This window comes from Geotrypetes seraphini, chromosome 11, assembly GCF_902459505.1.
Source record: "Geotrypetes seraphini chromosome 11, aGeoSer1.1, whole genome shotgun sequence".
NCBI classification, from domain to species: Eukaryota; Metazoa; Chordata; class Amphibia; order Gymnophiona; family Dermophiidae; genus Geotrypetes; species Geotrypetes seraphini.
The window spans coordinates 139,289,614-139,308,027 of NC_047094.1; the positions used below are offsets into that span (position 1 = coordinate 139,289,614).

The 18,414-nt window shown below is 38.1% G+C and overlaps 1 protein-coding gene across 6 annotated transcripts in view; it reads right to left on the bottom strand.

Annotated features, from left to right (window-relative positions):
- The window catches only part of CHD6 (chromodomain helicase DNA binding protein 6), a 218,304-nt gene that overhangs the window by 119,961 nt on the left and 79,929 nt on the right, over window positions 1-18,414 (bottom strand). For all 6 annotated transcript variants that reach the window (XM_033962937.1, XM_033962936.1, XM_033962934.1 and 3 more), the window contains 4 exons: window positions 13,021-13,264; window positions 10,374-10,550; window positions 1,092-1,235; window positions 136-391 (listed from right to left, as the gene is read on the bottom strand). In XM_033962937.1, the coding sequence (XP_033818828.1) occupies window positions 136-391; window positions 1,092-1,235; window positions 10,374-10,550; window positions 13,021-13,264 (821 nt within the window). The remainder of the gene's footprint in view (window positions 1-135; window positions 392-1,091; window positions 1,236-10,373; window positions 10,551-13,020; window positions 13,265-18,414) is intronic.

The window sequence follows — 18,414 nt, forward strand, 5'->3', positions numbered from 1 at the left end:
GTCTAAGAGAGACTACACAGCCCTACTTGTACTGTACTGCAGCAAAATGTCAATGCTCATTTCTGTGCTGGTCTGGAGGGACGCTAAAGAATGTGCTTTTAGTCGTCTCATTACCCTGCTGCCTTTCTCGCTCACCATTAATGAGATAGGGATGGTTGCAGCATTTCCGCAGTTCCATCATTGTGTTTATGAGGTTGGGCATGTTATGCTGGTTTGCGCCCTTGGTAAGGAAGGTAAAATTTTTTTCCAGGATTGCTCTGTAATATTTCTTCTGGATGTTTGTCAGTTCCACTTCAATGATAGTCTCCTGCTTTGGTGCCAAGTTCTTCTCCACATCATCTTTTAGCCGCCGTAGCATCATGGGCTTCAGAAGAGACTGCAACTTTTTCACCTGCCCGGAATAGCACAGAAGTAGGATGCTATGTATTAATCAATGGCTGATCTTCAAGTGCAGCAGAAAAAAAGAATGTGGTTTGGCGGCTCAAGGGTAGTACTCTCTATTACCAGGCTCAAATCACATGAATGGGAAAAACACAACTTGTTTTAACTGCTGATACTCAACTAGGAGACAGAGAAAAGGATCATAAAAGAAAGAAAACAAATACTGTGTTTCCCCAAAAATAAGACACTGTCTTATATTAATTTTGGGCCCCAAAAAGGCACTAGGTCTTATTTTCGGGCAGGTCTTATTTTTTTATGTACAATGATCATCTTTCCCTTCCTCTCCTCCACTCCAATTCTTCCTATTTCCAGCATCTTTAAGAAATAAATGAGTACTTCAAGAATAGCATTAGGAAGGAAAAGAATTCTGTCTGCACCACACAATAAGTTAATTTGGCCAATATCATACAGAGATTTTATAAAACAAGGATTCTCCATTCTAAGCAAAGATGGCACTACTTCCTCAGTGTTGATCTCCTAATATTTTATTATAATCTGCAATCATGATCCAGTAAATCTAACTTCTGAGAAATATCCAGAAACCAGCTGGAATTTTAAATCATGCATTACAATTTTTCTCTGCAGATTTCTTAGGTTACAACCTCCCTCTCCCCCTAAAAAAAAAAAAAAATATCCCCAAATCATATTACCTGTTCTTCTGTCTTGAGATCTCCAAACTCCTCCAGGAAGGCAATCTCTGAAGGGAACTGCATTGGCTCCAAGAAATTCAGCAAACTGAAAAGCTCCTCCACAGAGTTCTGCAGTGGTGTCCCCGTCAGTAGAATCTTGTGTTCCTGTCCATAGATCGGGACAAAAACACATTAATACTGAAAGAACAGCATTCACATTATATATCCTATTTATCTACCTCATGCTTTCCAAGTATAGGTAAATTTGAGCCAAAAACAAAACTACTTTGAATTCAGCTAGGACATATAATTTACTATATCTATCATATTAGTTATCTTTATATTACACACTGGGTATGCTTCAGTAACAAGGTGGTAAAATATTATTGGCGATTCGGACTCTAAGCATGGAAAGACCAAGGCTTGGTATATGTCAAGGACATTGTCACAAAGGATGGCCCATGCAATCCATGGTTGACCTTGATTTAGACATGTGTGCCTGGCTGACCTATGGCCAAGTATGTCACTATCTGCAGTCTCTTGCCCAGGGGTCAGTGAATGAAGATGTTGTGGATTCTGTGGTGGAACTTTTTCCATTGTCTAGAACAGGAGTGTCAAAGTCCCTCCTCGAGGGCCGCAATCCAGTCAGGTTTTCAGGATTTCCTCAATGAATATGCATGAGATCTGTTTGCATGCACTGCTTTCATTGTATGCTAATAGATCTCATGCATACTCTTTGGGGAAATCCTGAAACCCCGACTGGATTGCGGCCCTCAAGGAGGGACTTTGACACCCCTGATCTAGAACCACAGCAGCCACTATTTCCTTTTATCAAATGAGTCTGGTCTTGCCTTTCGACTGAGCAAATAGTCACTGCTTAGAATGCAGAAAGTGAAGAAGATCTGGTGGTCACCAGTGAGGCCTTGCACCTATTGTTAAAGTCTTTAAGAATCTACATCAGGGGGCGTGTCTTCGCGGCATGCTAAGATGGACGGGTGAATGAACAGCTCCGCGGTGAAAGGCTAATATTGTGGAAAAAAGTAAATTAACAGTTGTGTAAGTCGGGTTGACAGAGTGTATTTAGTTTTAAAATGGCTTCGGGCAAACATAATAAAAACAGTTCGGCGGGATTAGGAGCGGGAAGTGTAAAGCGATCGAAGTTAGAATCGGTCTCCACGTTAACGGTCCCTTTGCCATCGGAGGACATTGAAAATAGAGATTTGATGAAAGAATTGCAGAACATTAAAGAAATTGTGCTGGAAAGTGCCAAGAATATAAAGGACCTTAAAGAGGAAGTGGAAATCGTAACGAAGAGAATGCAGGCAGCTGACTTTAAAATAGAGCAGTTAGAAAAGTGCGCTGAAAAATCTGAGGCAGAGATTATGACATACAAAAAAGATCATAAGGAAATTGATATGTTAAGAAAGGATCTGGAAGATTTGTCGAATCGAGAAAGGCGAAATAATTTACGTTTGATTGGGGTACCAGAAGGTGTAGAAAAAAATGATCCTATAGCGTTTCTAATGAACTTTATACCAAAAATTTTGCCGTTAAAAAATCCTCATCCGTTAGAAATTGAAAGGGCGCACCGAATCCCATCAAGAAGACTAAATAGTCAAAAGGGTCCCCCGTCCGTTGATTTTTAAACTGCTTAGGTATCAACAGGTTGCAGAAATTATAAAACTGGCTACGGATAATAAGGATTTGAAGTGCCAGGATTCAAAAATCTTTATAGTTCCGGATTTTGCAAAAGCAACTGCCTATAAATGAAAGCAACTCTTAGACTTGCACCCTCAACTGAGATCATTAGGTGCAAGGTATGGGCTGGTATATCCGGCAATGATGAGGGTGACTTATGAAAATATAACTCATAATTTTGATGAGGCAGCTAAATTAAAATAATTCTTAAATCAGTATGATCTGCCTATGAATTCTTGAACAGAGATTTGGCAACTGAACTTCTTATACTTTTAATATTGTTCCTGTCCATTGGTTTTGTATGGATACTTTAAAGATTTTTTTCTCTGAAGTTTTGAGTTTATAGAGATTGATAATTCTTTGACATGGAATTGATATAGTAAATTTGAAAGTGGCATAACATTCTGAAAATGACACGCGCTCATTTAAAACAGTTAGTGGATGCAGTGTTATACTGGAAAGATAATTATAAGGAACAATAAACATCTCATTGGGAAGGATTTAACATATAATATTGGCAAACAAATAAACAATAATGGAAGATCTGTAAATGGACATGGCAAAGTGGAAAGTAATATAAGATATGAGATGCAATACTGGACTGTTGAGGATCGCTTGTAAGATACGGCTAGATCCTCACATTGACATAATATTATTAATCTGACCTTTATTGAATTCAGAGGTTAGAGCTACACAGGAACAAGAAAGGGATGTTGTGATTGATTTACCATGGATTTAAAAGGATTTGAAGATAATCTCCAGAAGATTAGAAGATTTGCAGCAGTGTGTATGCCTGAAAATGCTGGGAAGGAATGGTTATTATATTCTGCACTTTGGGAAGTTTCCTTGACTACTATATTATAGGATGAAAGAACCGGTGGATAGATATGGCAAAGTGGTATGGAATATGAGTTATGGTGTGCAGTGCTGAGAATATGGGGGTCGCTGGTATGATATGGTTGGATCCTCACTCGGCCTTATACTGTTACTTTGGCCTTTATTAAATTTAAAGATGGGAATGCATAAAAGACAGAAAGTGAATTTATGGAAGATACACCTTGGATTTTAAAAGATATTGAAGATAGTTTTTTAGAAGACTGAAGGAATTACAACATTGTGATTACCTGGAAATGTTAAAAAGGGAGGAAGAATATATGATACACTTTGGAAAATGTCTTGATCTGCTATATTCTATGTATTGCATAATTAACTTCAAGGTCAAGATATAATATTGGTAAAGATTGTTTGGTTATATACCAAATTATGAATCTTCCATGGTGGTATGAGCCTGAAGTTTCATAATATGAGGTGTTTGAATGAAGGGAAAAAAAAAAAAGGGAGCATGTGTAGCCTTATGCTTATCTAAGATGACATAATATTGTTCTAATAGAATATAACTATTTAGTTGCCTTTATAACAAAATTTAATAAGAGATAAGATGGAAAGGTTTTATTTAAGGTATAATCTCTTACTTGTTTTTTAGGTTTTTGAATGGTTGGATGGATGGAAATATGAGTGCATGGGGAAGTAAGCATTATAAAGGGTAGCAAATGTTTTTTTATGTTATCATTATAAGGAAAATAAAATGGGGTAATACTGAGTGGGAATTGAGTTTTAATGAGTCTGGTTAATAAGTGACTTACATTAATATTGTCTAGATGGATTAATGTACTTAGGTGAATTAATATGAGCTTAGCCTAAGGGGTGTTTTTCATTTACTTGTTCCAATATGTTTGTTTCGAAGTTGGCAATGATATATTGGGAGGGAGGAGTGGGAGTGGGATGGGGGGGGGGTAGTGAGAGGGTATTTGGAATAGGGGGAGGATTACTTTGAAGTTTAAGAATGGGGGAAAAAGTATTTAATAATTACTGTGTGGAATTATATGAGTATTAAAATTTAATTTGTATAATGGATTTCAAGATTTATTCTTTAAATGTTAATGGTCTTAATCATCTGATAAAAAGGAAAAAAACATTACTATATTTGAAACAGCAGAATGCGGATGTTTATTTCATACAGGAGACTCACCTTAATGAAGATGAATCAAAGAAATTAATTGGTAATTGGGTGAAAGATTGTTTCTTTGCACCTGCGGTGGGAAAGAAAGGTGGGGTAGCTATTTTGATTAACAAAAAGTGCTCTGCAGGATTTAATATGGGGGCTGCAGATAAATCAAGACGTTGGGTGCATGTGAACATGAGTATGGGCAATAATACTGTGGCGCTTTTTAATGTGTATGCCCTAATTCGAATCAATTTGAACAGGGTTTGCTGCTCAGAGACACTCTTCTAATAATACTAGATTGGCCTATCAGATGTTATATTTAACAAAAGACATAGGAGATCCGGCTTTCTCTGTGTCCCTAGACGCAGAGAAAGCTTTTGATCGTGTGGAATGGTCATTTATGTATCAGGCCATGGAATAATGGTTTGGTATTAGTTCGGGATTTATACAAATGATTCAAACCTTGTATAGCTCTCCTGTTGCTAGATTGTATATCAACAACAATTTTTCTGAGTGTTTTAAGTTGCAAAGGGGGGTTAGACAGGGTTGTCCTCTGTCTCCTTTGCTTTTTGATATAGTGCTTGAACCCTTATTATTAGCTATTCAACAAATAAAGGAGATACAGGATATACCACGTTCTGGTAAAAAGTATAAAGTATCTGCATATGCGGATGATATACTGCTTCATTTGAGGAATCCTGATACAACCATTCCAAGTTTACTTGATTTGATTGAAAAATTTGGAAAATTCTCAGGTTATACAATAAATTGGTCCAAATCAGAAGTTCTTCCTTTAAATGTGCACTGCACAAGAGGACTATTTGATTCATTCCCTTTTATATGGAAAGAAGAAGGAATAAAATATTTAGGTATATGGATAAAAATCACACTTGATGAAACAATGAAGGTGAATGGAAAATGTTTATTATAAAAAGTAACAGAGCAATGTGAGCAATGGAATCCTTTACATTTATCTTGGTGGGGAAGAGTCCAAACTATCAAAATGATGATTTTGCCTGATGTTTGTTACCAAATGGGAATGATACCAGTTTTTTTTCAGGGGTCTTTTTATAAAAGATTGAATAGTATTCTTAGTAAATTTATTTGGCTGGGTAAAATTGCAAGAATTGCTTTAGTAATAATAATAATAATAACTTTATTTTTATATAGCGCAGTACCACAAATAGTTCAGAGCGGTTTACAGTGTAAGAGACTGTACATTTACAGCGAAGATACAATGCGAACTGTACATTTTCAGAAAAGGTATTTATACAGCAAAAAACAGTGTAGATTTACCATGCAGGAGACTGTACATATGCAGCAGAGATATGTATATAGTGGAAAGGCAGTGCGAGAGGCATTATAAAGAACAAAGCAGTATACAAAACCAATGTAGGGTGGTGAATGTCAGGAAGACAACTAGTTTCTGTTGTAGGATGGTGGTATTTGAGTATTTGGTGATGGGGGAGGTTCCAGAAATTTGTCATAGAGGAAAGATTTGAGAGATTTCCTGAAGTATGAGTAAGATGGGGCAGATGAGATGAGGGTGGTCAGGCAGTTTGTCCATCTGCCCGCTTGGTATGAGAGAGTTCTATTGAAAAATCTTTTGTAGGTGCATCCCTTTGGGGAAGGGTAGGTAAACAGGTTGGCGTTACGCGTGCGAGTGGTTCCAGGGAATACGAAGTGGTGAGCCAGATAAATCGGGGATAGGCCAGTTAAGGTTTTGAAGCTGAGACAGGCGAATTTGAAGATGACTCTCGCTTCTATTGGCAACCAGTGCAGTTTTCTATAATAAGGGGTGATGTGGTCTGACTTTTTGAGGCCAAAGATTAAGCGGATCGCGGTGTTTTGGATAAGTCTCAGTTGCTGGATGGTTTTCTTGTAGTAATCCAGTGTGCTTAGGATTAGGGATTGGACCAGCAATCTGAAGGAGGGGAAGTCGAAGTAATGTTTGATGGTGACTTTACAAAACCCAATTGAGGAGGGATGGGTAAATTTTCCAAATTTTTATAGGTACCATCAATCCTATATCCTGCGCCAAGGTATGTATTGGGTCCTCCCAGAACTCATGGAGAAGCTGCCAGATTGGTTATGGTTGGAATGGCAGCTCATGTTTCCGATCAGGCTTCGTCATCTGCTTAGTATTAAAATACCTAGAATATGGAAAAGTAATAGGATAATAATGGACACATGGAAAACTTTAAAATATGTTAATAATTTAACTCCTCTTCCAATTCAAAAATCTACCTATCAAAACATATGGCTAAACTCCAAGATAGGCGGGTTTAAGATTGTCTGGAAGGATTGGACTAAAGCAGGAATACGAACTTTAAATGATGTTATATCTGATGGTAAGCTGCTGGAATTTTCACAATTGCAACATAAATTTGGTCTTGATAAAAAACAAAGTTATAAATGGTTGCAGTTGAAGCAGGCTATTCAGGCAGGGTTCACTGAATGGAAATCTCTTAATAATCAATTTAGTTTAGAATTCTTATGCTTTCAGGCAGACTTTCTGGATCACCAGGCCGCACAGTGGTACAAAGTACTATCTGGCTATTTGAAACCAAAGTCTGGACTTAGAGATATTTGGAGCATCGAGATTAAGCATCAAATTAATGCATCTAAATGGCCACGTATTTGGTCTTGGAGGATGAGATGTACAATGTCTGCGTCTATGAGGAAAACATGGTTTTTCCTGTTGCATAGAGCATTCTGGATCCCTGTTCGTTTACAAAAATTGGATTGCTCTAAGTCAAATAGATGTTGGCATTGTCATCTTGAGGCTGGAACCCTAGATCACTTATTATTTTATTGTCCTTTTATTAATGCTTTTTGGAAATCGATCTGGGATCAAATAAATTGTATGTTGGAGAATCCTGTAGCTTTTTCATATGACACAATTTTATTTGGTATGTCTATGAGGGCCAAGTGTCAATATCCTCTAATAATAATAAGCTTTTAATTATATTAACAGGAGTTGCCATTCAACAAATAACTTATAACTGGAAAGATTATAAAGGATTAAACTATTGTTTTTGGTGGAATTCGGTGTGTCACGTGTATGAAATGGAAAGAACACTGGCTGTTAAAAAAGGATATTTTAATAAATTTAAGGATGTATGGGGGTCATTAATAAATTATTATAATAAATAGTTTTAATTTCAAGGATAAAAATGATTGATATAATTAATATAGTATGTGATAATTAAATACAAATATGTTTCGGAGGGGTGGGTGGAGGGTAATTTTTGTTGTGTGAAAATTGTAGATGTTCAAGTGAAATTGTATATTAATGAAGGAAATTGTTGTACACTTGTAAAATTTAAAATGAATAAAGAATATAAAAAGAAAAGAAAAAAAAATAATCTACATCAGATCTTTCAATTTGCAGGAATTGCAATATAAGTTTTTACTGCATTCTGGGTGGACATTGCCTCTTCTCTGCATTGTACAAAGCACCATTCTCAACAGGCAATTTTGTATCATATGTTTTGGACTTGTGATAATATAAAGCATTTTTGGACACGTGTTTTGGCTTATCTTTACAAGTTGTGCACAGAAGATTGCCTTGCCATGTGTACGTATTGTTATTTTCTAACTTTATCTCTCTGGGCATGAAGAGTGCCACTAATCGATTGCATGAGAAGTTGTTCCTCTGGTTAGGAAATGCATCTTGAGAAACTGGAGACAGAAATGCCCCCACCCCCCCCTTCTGCGACAGAGTGAAAAAATTAGATTTATGTTTTATTACGTATGGAGAGACTGGATGTAAAAAAAGCCTTGCCTGCAGCACGGCGGTGATTTCTACAGATCCGCCTTGAACCGCAAGGTAATGGCGGAATAAAAATCACTAATGTAATGTAATCTGGTCACCTGTTTGGGACAATGTGCTTCCCAGAGCCCGCAGTTACTTGTTGAATATGTAATCTGGTTTGGGTTGGGTGGGCATGGGGGAGGGGTTTGGACACTGTGTACTGTTTACGGGGCTGCTGTGAAGAAACATGTGTGGTGCTGACCATTTTCTTTCTTCCTGTTTGTGTGTTCTTGAAGATTCAATAAAAATTGTGAAGAAAAAAAAAGATTGGGGAATTCAGTCCATTAGAGGAGTAATTTTATAAACAGGCTTTTGTGCTTAAAGGCCTTTCTAGAAGAGTGGAATTACGCCTGGATTACATGTGGTGCTGCTAAGGTGGCCTGTACCTGCCTGTAGCGTGTTCAAGTATGGAGTTTGGTGGCGTGTAGGAGTCTGATTTATTAAATGCACATGTACTTTATGTGCAAATATTTACACCCATTTCTCAGCAGGATGAAGTGCCAACAGCTTCCATGTGATGCAATTTTTATCACGTTACACTAGCATTTTATTAATACACAAAGAAGGCACTTACATGGCCTTCACAAATAGGCTGCTTTATAAAATTATGAAATTTCCCTTCACATGCCCAATTTTTGAGAAGATTGTTTTTTGTTTTCTTAAACTTATAAACTGTCTTTCCAATCTGTCATTCAACATTTCATAATCCACTCTTATCTAGTGCACAGCACCATTATGTCCTTGTAAAGAATTAAGTTTAATCTCCATCTACACCAGTGGTTCCCAAACCTGTCCTGGGGGGTTTTCAAGATATCCCTAATGAATATGCATGAGAGAGATTTGCATATAATGGAAGTGACAGGTATGCAAATCTCTCTCATGCATATTCATTAGGGATATCTTGAAAACCTGACTGGCTGGGTTTGGGAACCCCTGATCTACACGCACCCAAGTACCTTTCCTCCTTCAAAGGCCAATATTGCAGCCTAAACAGAAACCAGGTTTTGCAGAAAGTCACAACAAATCTGCATACAATTTGCATGCACTGCTTCCACTGTATAGAAACCTACCCAATACACAATCAATATGAAAACCCGGATTCACTGCCACCTTCCCTTCTGCACACATTATCCCCACTACAAAGCAAGCACATCAAAAGCAGCAGTAGTGAAAGCTTCTATCGAAACACACAATGCCCCACAGCATAGACAGCAGCAACACAAGCTGCCCTCACATGTACACATGCAGCCCAACCCCCAAGGGATACAGCATGGGCAGCATCGATGCGCACCACAAGCCAGGCATAGGACAGGCAGCATCACGGTATGCTCTGCACCAGTGGATAAGTGTGGCACAAAGCAAGAGACATTGAAAGCTTCTCTTCAATCCCAGCCTTCAAGGGTCACAACAGCTCAGGTTTTCAGGACGTCTTTAAAACCATTGCTACTCTCTCCAGCCTGTCCCACTGGCATCCCTCAAGGCCTGGGAGTGAAGACCATTGCTCTAGAGCAGGGGTGTCAAAGTCCCTCCTCGAGGGCCGCAATCCAGTTGGGTTTTCAGGATTTCCCCAATGAATATGCATGAGATCTATTAGTATCCAATGAAAGCAGTGCATGCAAATAGATCTCATTCATATTCATTGGGGAAATCCTGAAAACCTGACTGGATTGCGGCCCTCGAGGAGGGACTCTGACATCCCTGCTCTAGAGCATCATCTTAAGGGCAAGAAGAGAATTTAACCACTGTGCTTAGACAATCTTTTCCTTCGCCAGAGGTTTCTCACCAATATCATGAGTTTCAGCCCTTCTAGCAACTTGCAATTCCTGTTCTTCAGTCGATGAGCTTCATCAATGATCACACAGCTCCACTGGATCTTCTTTAGCTCTGGACAGTCTGCCAGGATCATCTCAAAGGTTGTGATAACAACCTGGAACTTGAAGATTTCTGGGAGAGGGATCCCCTGCAGAGAGCAGGAAGAGACAAATAAAATGCATTATGACCATCAAGGGAGAATGGGATATTATTGATATCATTCAAATCATTTAAAAAGCACCTTCCCTATAATGGGGATTTACACAGTAACAAAATCCCAAGCCCCTTAACTGTTGGAAATGCTCTGTTTTCCTCGTAATGCTGCTTCATTTACTATCCACCAGCAGACAGCTAACATCTGACATCAATTTTCCAATAGTTTCATTTTTTCTGAGGATAAAAATTAAATCTGAGTTTACTTACAGATTGGGAGGTAAATTTCTGGGAAAATCACTACAGTACCTCTTAACTGTACTTGGGAAAGATACTTTTTAAAGAAAAATAAATTATTCCCAAAGTTGTCAAATGCAATTGTTCCAAAATTCTCTTCTGAAATGCTATAAATATTCTTGCTTTTTTATTTTTTATTTAACACAAATAGCTGCCCCATGTAGTGGCAATGATATGCCAATGTATTGTAAGCAATAACTTACACATACCAGCCCAGCAATCATAGTAAGAGTCCTCAAAGCTGGGACAGAGATTACAGCTCACTCCAGGAACAGTAGATTCTGATTCCCTTCCATTGGGCAATGATTGCTCCCAACCTCTGCCAGCTCATTTTGTCCATAATTCAGCTCTTAACAAATATGCATTTCAAAAAATATATGCCCTGTAGCAGTCAGGTCAGGTCCAGAACATCTGAATTCTTAACTCAGTGCAGATTATATTGTACTTGTGGGTAAACTGCTCTGGGTTTATGAAGAAAGGTGGAATATGCTGTAATACACTATATGCCTAACCCAAGCTAACAGCTCCATGATGTTGAGTCTTCTCATCTCAGAACAGCAGCATCAAGAGGAATTGAGTAAAAGTCAGAGGTGATCTATCCTACAGAGGAGATGCAAAGTCTCTGCTTTCTATCTACCTGCCTGAAACCCATGGAGCTCAATGTACCAAAGCACAGAAGCTCTACACAAAGCTTACAGGTTCTGTACACTTTTTTCAGAGAAGAATTTATCAATGACTGAAGAAAATTTTCTGCAGAAAAAAATCCATGTGTAAAAATCTAGGCACACAGTTCAATTCAATCCTATGCTCATGAAATGTGATTTTTAATGCTCAGAATATATCTGCTGGTCTAAGGTGGAGGCCCTTCAATTTACCTCAGCTACTTTTTCAAGGTGAGATAGTTGAATAAGAAATGGGTTCCCTCCTAATTCACAATATACTTTATGCTTCAATGTATTTAGTTATTATCAAAGTGCAATAAAACATACCAAACAAAACAGAGCAGTTTTCACACTATATTTAAAAAAAACATAACTGAGTAGAAACGTCTGCCCTCCCCACCCCTGCAATCACCAATAGCTCAATAGTGGCCCAAGTGGATTCCCAGTATATAAAGACCAGCAGGAAGAAGAGAGGCTGGGCTGATTTATTCGCTTCAATTCAGCAATAACCGATCCCTTGTTCTTTTTTTGGTACTGAATGGGGATCGGTCACTCACTGCTGAAATGCAATAAACTAACTAAAATTTATCAACACCCCCACCCCTACTGTAGAAAACAACACACATATTACTGTGACCCTGTGCACAGTTTTCTTCTTTTAACTTTTTTTTATTTAAATGCTGTGTCAAAATGTGGAATGATTTCAGCACATATTCTTAAAGATATACTGCCTAATATCAGGAGAGTCTTAAGAGCCAGGAGCAATAGACATAAAGGGGGTCAATATTCAATGCTTCTGGCAGTGGGAAGGTGTGGCTCACTGGCTGAGCTGCCGCCTCTGCACCCAGAGATCAAATCCCGGTGCTGCCCCTTGTGCCATCAGCTTTGAAATGCCAAAGCCATAAAAAGGCGGTATACATGTCCTCTTTCCCTTAAATCCCTTGTCCGGCATAAATCAACAGCACATAACACAGTTAACACACAAGTCAGATTTGGCTATTTTGTAGGCAGTCCAGAGCAGAGTCCCATTTTCATGCAGTTCACCCGAATCTTGCTGCATATGCTTTGATATTCAGTGCCAGGAAATGGCGCTGCCTTGGATATCTGAAAGAAGGCAGGTTGAATATCCAGCTCAGAGATGCTAATTATTGAAGAGAAAAGTCTCGGAAGGAGTACACATACTTAGCTGTCAAGTCTTCAAGTGTTGAACCTCTGCAGTCTCCTCGTTTCTCATCTGTCTTACCTTTTACTTTTTGATTTTCCCAGACTTCATGCTCTTGACCGTCATTGTTACCCTTCCTGCTCTCCTCCTTTGCCATGTAGTTTTGTGGCTTTTCTTAATTCTATTGTGTGATATTTCATGACACATATATGTGCTTGAAATGAAGTTCAAATGCCTCATTCACTAATCATCTAGCTTTGAGAAAAAAGTTTAGTCAATGAGGCCCCTTGAGATTTACAGCAATTATGCACTCTTTCATTTTCCTGCAAAGATGCTAAAATCACCTGTTTATCTCTATAGAACATCTCATACTGCTGGATCATCTGCCTGCTGATCTGACTGCCATGATACACCACAGCATTCATTTGCGTCCATGTTCGGAACTCCCTTTCCCAGTTGGTGATGGTAGAGAGTGGGGCAATGATCAGAAAAGGGCCACGGATCCCCATAAGGAAGATCTCAGACAAAAACGTGATGGACTGGATTGTTTTCCCCAATCCCATTTCATCAGCCAGGATGCAGTTCTTTCTGTTAAAATCAGAGAGAAAAGATTATTTTTATTTTAAGATTTATCCACTGCCTGCACCAAAAGTCATTCCATTATTTGTTCAAAGTGGTTTATAGTTAAAAGATTCCTACAACCACAAATACAATATTTAAAGCCCACAGAGCTGCCAGTTTCCAATAGTAGGAAAATAGGTACCATAGTGTCAATATTTTCAAAATCTCTCCACAAGACTGTTAATTCTAAAAGGACTTAAATAAATCTATAGCATATTTTAACATTTATAAGTGCTCAATCACCAACCAGCTATGGTTGCATAGAGGGACCATCATCGCACTCTGAGAGTCCCTCTACCTGCCCTCCTAAACTAAGCTGTTATAATTGTTGTATTTCTTGAAAAATAATAAATAAAACTTATCTGTTGTAAACGCTGTTTTCTTGTAAGGGCAGAAGCTTGGCAAAAAGCCCTTTCTGCTGTTCCTCTCGGAGTTTCAATGAACCTTACGGCCGCTGAATGCCCCCCTTCCTGATGACGCCTTCGGCAAAACTCAAGTCAAAGGGAGGCCTTTAGTTTATTGAAGTCGGAGTTTTAAAGGTTTCTTTACAACACTGTAGCGGGATAGATTCATTTGGGACACTACTTTTTGCCAAGCTTCTGCCCTTACAAGAAAACAGCGTTTACAACAGATAAGTTTTATTTATTATTTTTCAAGAAATACAACAATTATAACAGCTTAGTTTAGGAGGGCAGGTAGAGGGACTCTCAGAGTGCGATGATGGTCCCTCTATGCAACCATAGCTGGTTGGTGACTGAGCACTTATAAATGTAAAAATATGCTATAGATTTATTTAAGTCCTTTTAGAATTAACAGTCTTGTGGAGAGATTTTGAAAATGTTGACATTCAACACAAGCAATTTATATATTAGCTCCTAATTTTGAGATTTAGTTTTTGACCATAGTGTCAAGTCAAATAGTTCAAAATTTCAGCTCCCAGTAAGGCAGTTGTGATAGGGAAGATGTTAATTGGAATAGATGTATTAGTTGTGGGGGATAATTTAGCGGGCATTAACTTAAAACTTAAAACAGTTTCCCTGCCCTCAGGGTCTATCTGCATTCCCATGCCAGAGTCAGATTGATATAATTTCCCAAAGGCCTTCGCTGACATAAGTAATGCCAACTAAAAATGCTGAATGGCAGCGACAGCTAGTCTGACAAGCACCACTTGACATATCAAACACACATACAGCCATTTAAATTGTGTTTTTACACCATATTCTAATAGATCCTCCATGTTTATTCCATACCTTTTTGAATTCCGTCACTATTTTTGTTTCTACCTCTTCCAGGCATCAACCACCCTCTCCATGAAAAATAATTTCCTGACATTACTCCTAAGTCTGCAGATCCGCTCTTTATAGTTTGAATTACTCCTAAGTCTGCCACTCAACAACCTCAATTATTTCTCCCCTATCCCTCCTCTCCCCTAGGGTAAACCTGATCAAGCCTCCCCAAATCCCGACGCATACTATATCTATTAATCTTGTAATCTCCCTGGGAATGCCCAGGCCAAATCTTGTTGTAAACCACCTAGAACTGAAAGGTACTGGCGGGATAGAAGACACCAATGTAATGTAATTCAGGTCTTCTAGTTTCTTCTTTGTAAAGATTTCAGGAAATATGATAGAAGCAATAAATTGCAGTAGTCAAAATGTAGAAGAATAAAACTCTACAAAATTGTACAAAAATTAGAATCAGTAAATCCTACATTCTGCAAAGTAGATGCCGCTTAAAAAGGCAGTTTTTTAATGACATTCTTTAAATGACCTCAGGATAGAGAGGAATCCATCATACCGAAGTTCAAAAATAATCAGTATTGAACATCAATCTAGCAAAGAACTAGAAGGACAACAGATTTGGTTTGTGCTATAAAACGAGTTTTAGCAACATTAAGTTGAAATCTATTTATTAGCTGCTATCTATAACGTGTGCTAAGTGTGTTAAAGCATCTTTAATGGTTGTGTCAACTGCGAAAAAAAATTGCAAATCAGCTTACCCATGTGGGTGGGGGGAGGGGAGGGGTGCTGTTGATAGGGGTGCACTCCTGAAAAAACAACAGGAGGTCACTCCTTGGTGTGTTTAAGGGTTTGAGGTTTGGGGAGGGGATGTGGGGTTCTGTTTGAGGGTGGGTATCATGCCTATTGTTGTACTGGGGGTTTTGCTTCCTGTGCTTTCTTGTTCTCTTGATTGTTCCCTGATTTTATTGCTGTTTTGTATTCATGATGTCATTGATATCCACATTTCTGTTTTATATTTCAAAAATTTTCAATAAACATTTAATGATAAAAAAAAAAAAGAATTGCAAATCATCAGCATAAAATTTATAATGTAATCTTAAACTAGAAAATAATTTGCAAATTGGGGTCATGGCAGAAAGTGCGGATCCCAGTTGGACTTGAGTCAGTCGGGGTCCAAGATGAAACACTAACACTGATCCTAATCTGACAAGAATGCAAATCCCAAAAAAGATTTTAAAACCAACTCTCAAGTTTATCAATTTGGATCTTGTAGATAATAGTATTGAAAGCAGCAGGTATATTAACAGTTACCATAAATACTGTAGACTACGCTCAAAATCAAGTTTCACTGTACCTAAAGCAGAAACTAAGTGTTTCAGTGTTATACTTTAGCCTAAAGCCAAAATGATTTTCATCCATGAGATTTTGGTCAATAGTCAAAACAATATTCTCCAGTCCTTTAGTCAGAATGTAACTGATGAAACTAGGTGATAATTATTTGGCAAAGATACGTCTAATATTTCACCTTCAGAAGAGGTAAAAGAGGCTCTCTCAAAAAAAAACCCAAAAAACCAAGGTACAATGCCCTCTTCTAAAGACTTACTTACAATTTCTGTCACAAAATTACCATATATAGTTGACTATAAGTCCAGAACTTTGAGCTGAAAAATAATATGGAAATACCCGATTCTTATCGATGGGTAACATCATAGTAAACCCCCCTCCCCCAAAGTACAAGAATCTTTCTAGCATCTCAATTCCCTCCCACCCTGCAATCACTAACCAGGCTGCCTGACCTGTCGCAGGTAGCCAAGTCAGAGGCGGTGGTACTGCATTGGATTTCACTACAGTTGTTGCAAGCTTCTTCCTCATTTTTGGCACTGTATACCATGTGTTCCTCAGACTGAAAGTGTGTCATGTTAATCCATTTCAATTCGAGTTGTACACATTTCATTTCATTCTTGATAACCCTCAGCTTCCCTTGCTTCCTATGTTCCATGTCCTGCTTGCAAATGTTGACTTTACTTTGAATGTCTTCAGGTCTTCCTCAGTAGCTCGTTGAGTGCTTTCCAACCTGAGGGGCTCATCTTCCAGCATTATATCACAATTTGTTTTGTTGTAACCCTTCATATAATTTTTGTGGTCTCTCTTCTGTGCAGATAGAGGTAGTATTTCTGCCGCTGTCACAGAGATGCGATTCTCTCTCTTTTTTAAAAAAATTTATAAACTTTATTGAACCATATGAAGCAAAATACAAGAAGAAGAATAATTTATTTATCTGCCGCCATACCGGGGAGGTTCTAAGCGGCTCACAGCACAGAAAACAATACATACAATTCCATAAAAAGTATCCTGATAACTATAACAAGGAGACAATGCAAACATTTCAAAATGCGTCAGAGTAAAACGTAGACCATGGAGATAAAAATGCGAAGAGATAAAAAAAGCATAATTAAAAGAGAACTTATTAAATAATTGAGTCTTTAGCAGTTTCCTAAAATCTAAATAAGAAGAAGCTTCTAACATCATTTTACCGAGCCATATATTCAGTTTGGCAGCCTGAAAAGAACAGGTTCTGTCAAGGAACTTCTTATGGTGACAGGATAGACTATTATACCAGACAATAGCAAAAGTACAACCAACATAACAACTCTTCCGTATATGGCTAAACAATGTCGCCTAAAGAGAGTCTATCAAGGCAATTCTAACAGTATCCCTCTAATACTAGCCAGACCCCCCATCCGTCAGAGAAGTGATTCCCATACTGCTGCTGCCCACATGGGTGGTTTTCTTATTCTGTTACCTCAGCCATCCACCTTAGGAGGCCATGCCATTTGTTAAACTTACATCACTGCTACACTCAAGTCCTCGCAGCACTACAAGCTAAGAATGAAGCCCTCTGAGGACACCATAACCAAAAGATGTGAGCTAAATCCAAAATGTCTTCCCTCCTTTGGAACCTGCTTCCTTTTTTTGCCCTAGAAGCAACAGTAATTGAAACTACATCACAAATTTGCTCTGCTTACCTACAGCTAACATGATGTAGGCGGCAATTTTCATATCATGTGAATGTCTTACAGGCCTTGAGATACTTTGCATTTGTGGAAATGTAACCAAATTTTCAAAAAGAAATCAAAACTCTACTTTTCAAAAAATTTATCCAGATATCTTAACCCAACCCTTCCCCCTCCTCCTAGATAAATTCTTCCCCCAAACCTCCACTTAAATAATCTCTTCCTCCCCAAAACACCAACCAAGTATTCAGATCCCTGAAATGTAACTTAATCTTATTTGTACTCTAACTGTAATCTATTTGTTATATCAAACAGTAACGTACAGTCAATTTAATATCCAATTTGCAAGTTCTTCCGGAATTAATCCAGCTACCTCTCCTCCCTTGTAACAAAAAAAACAAAACCAACCAATACTGTTGTAACTTCACTGGAAATGTCCAGTTAGCTCTTCTGTAATCCGCCTTGAACTGCAAGGTATAGGCGGAATAGAAGTCCCTAATGTAATGTAATGTAAGTAGCCTTTGAAAATTTAGAGCTTAACAGCAGTTGCAAACAACATGTAGAAAAATTGCACAGGAATTTCAAAAAGAAATTCCTGTGTATATTTTCCTTGTCCTGTCCCTAAGCTTGGCCTTTTAAACCACAGAAAAAATAGAAGTGTGGTGGAAAAAAAAAAGAACAATTTTCAGTTGCAAGGTAACTGCTTCATTGCCTAGGCAAATCCTAAAAAAAAATAAATAATTACCTTCTTTATATCCCTCATGTCAGCGCTTTGTTGCGTTCTACCACTGTCACTTCCTATGCACTATGAATTAAGTTTTAGCCTGTTTGTTCACCAACGTCATGAATTTAATTTCTCACA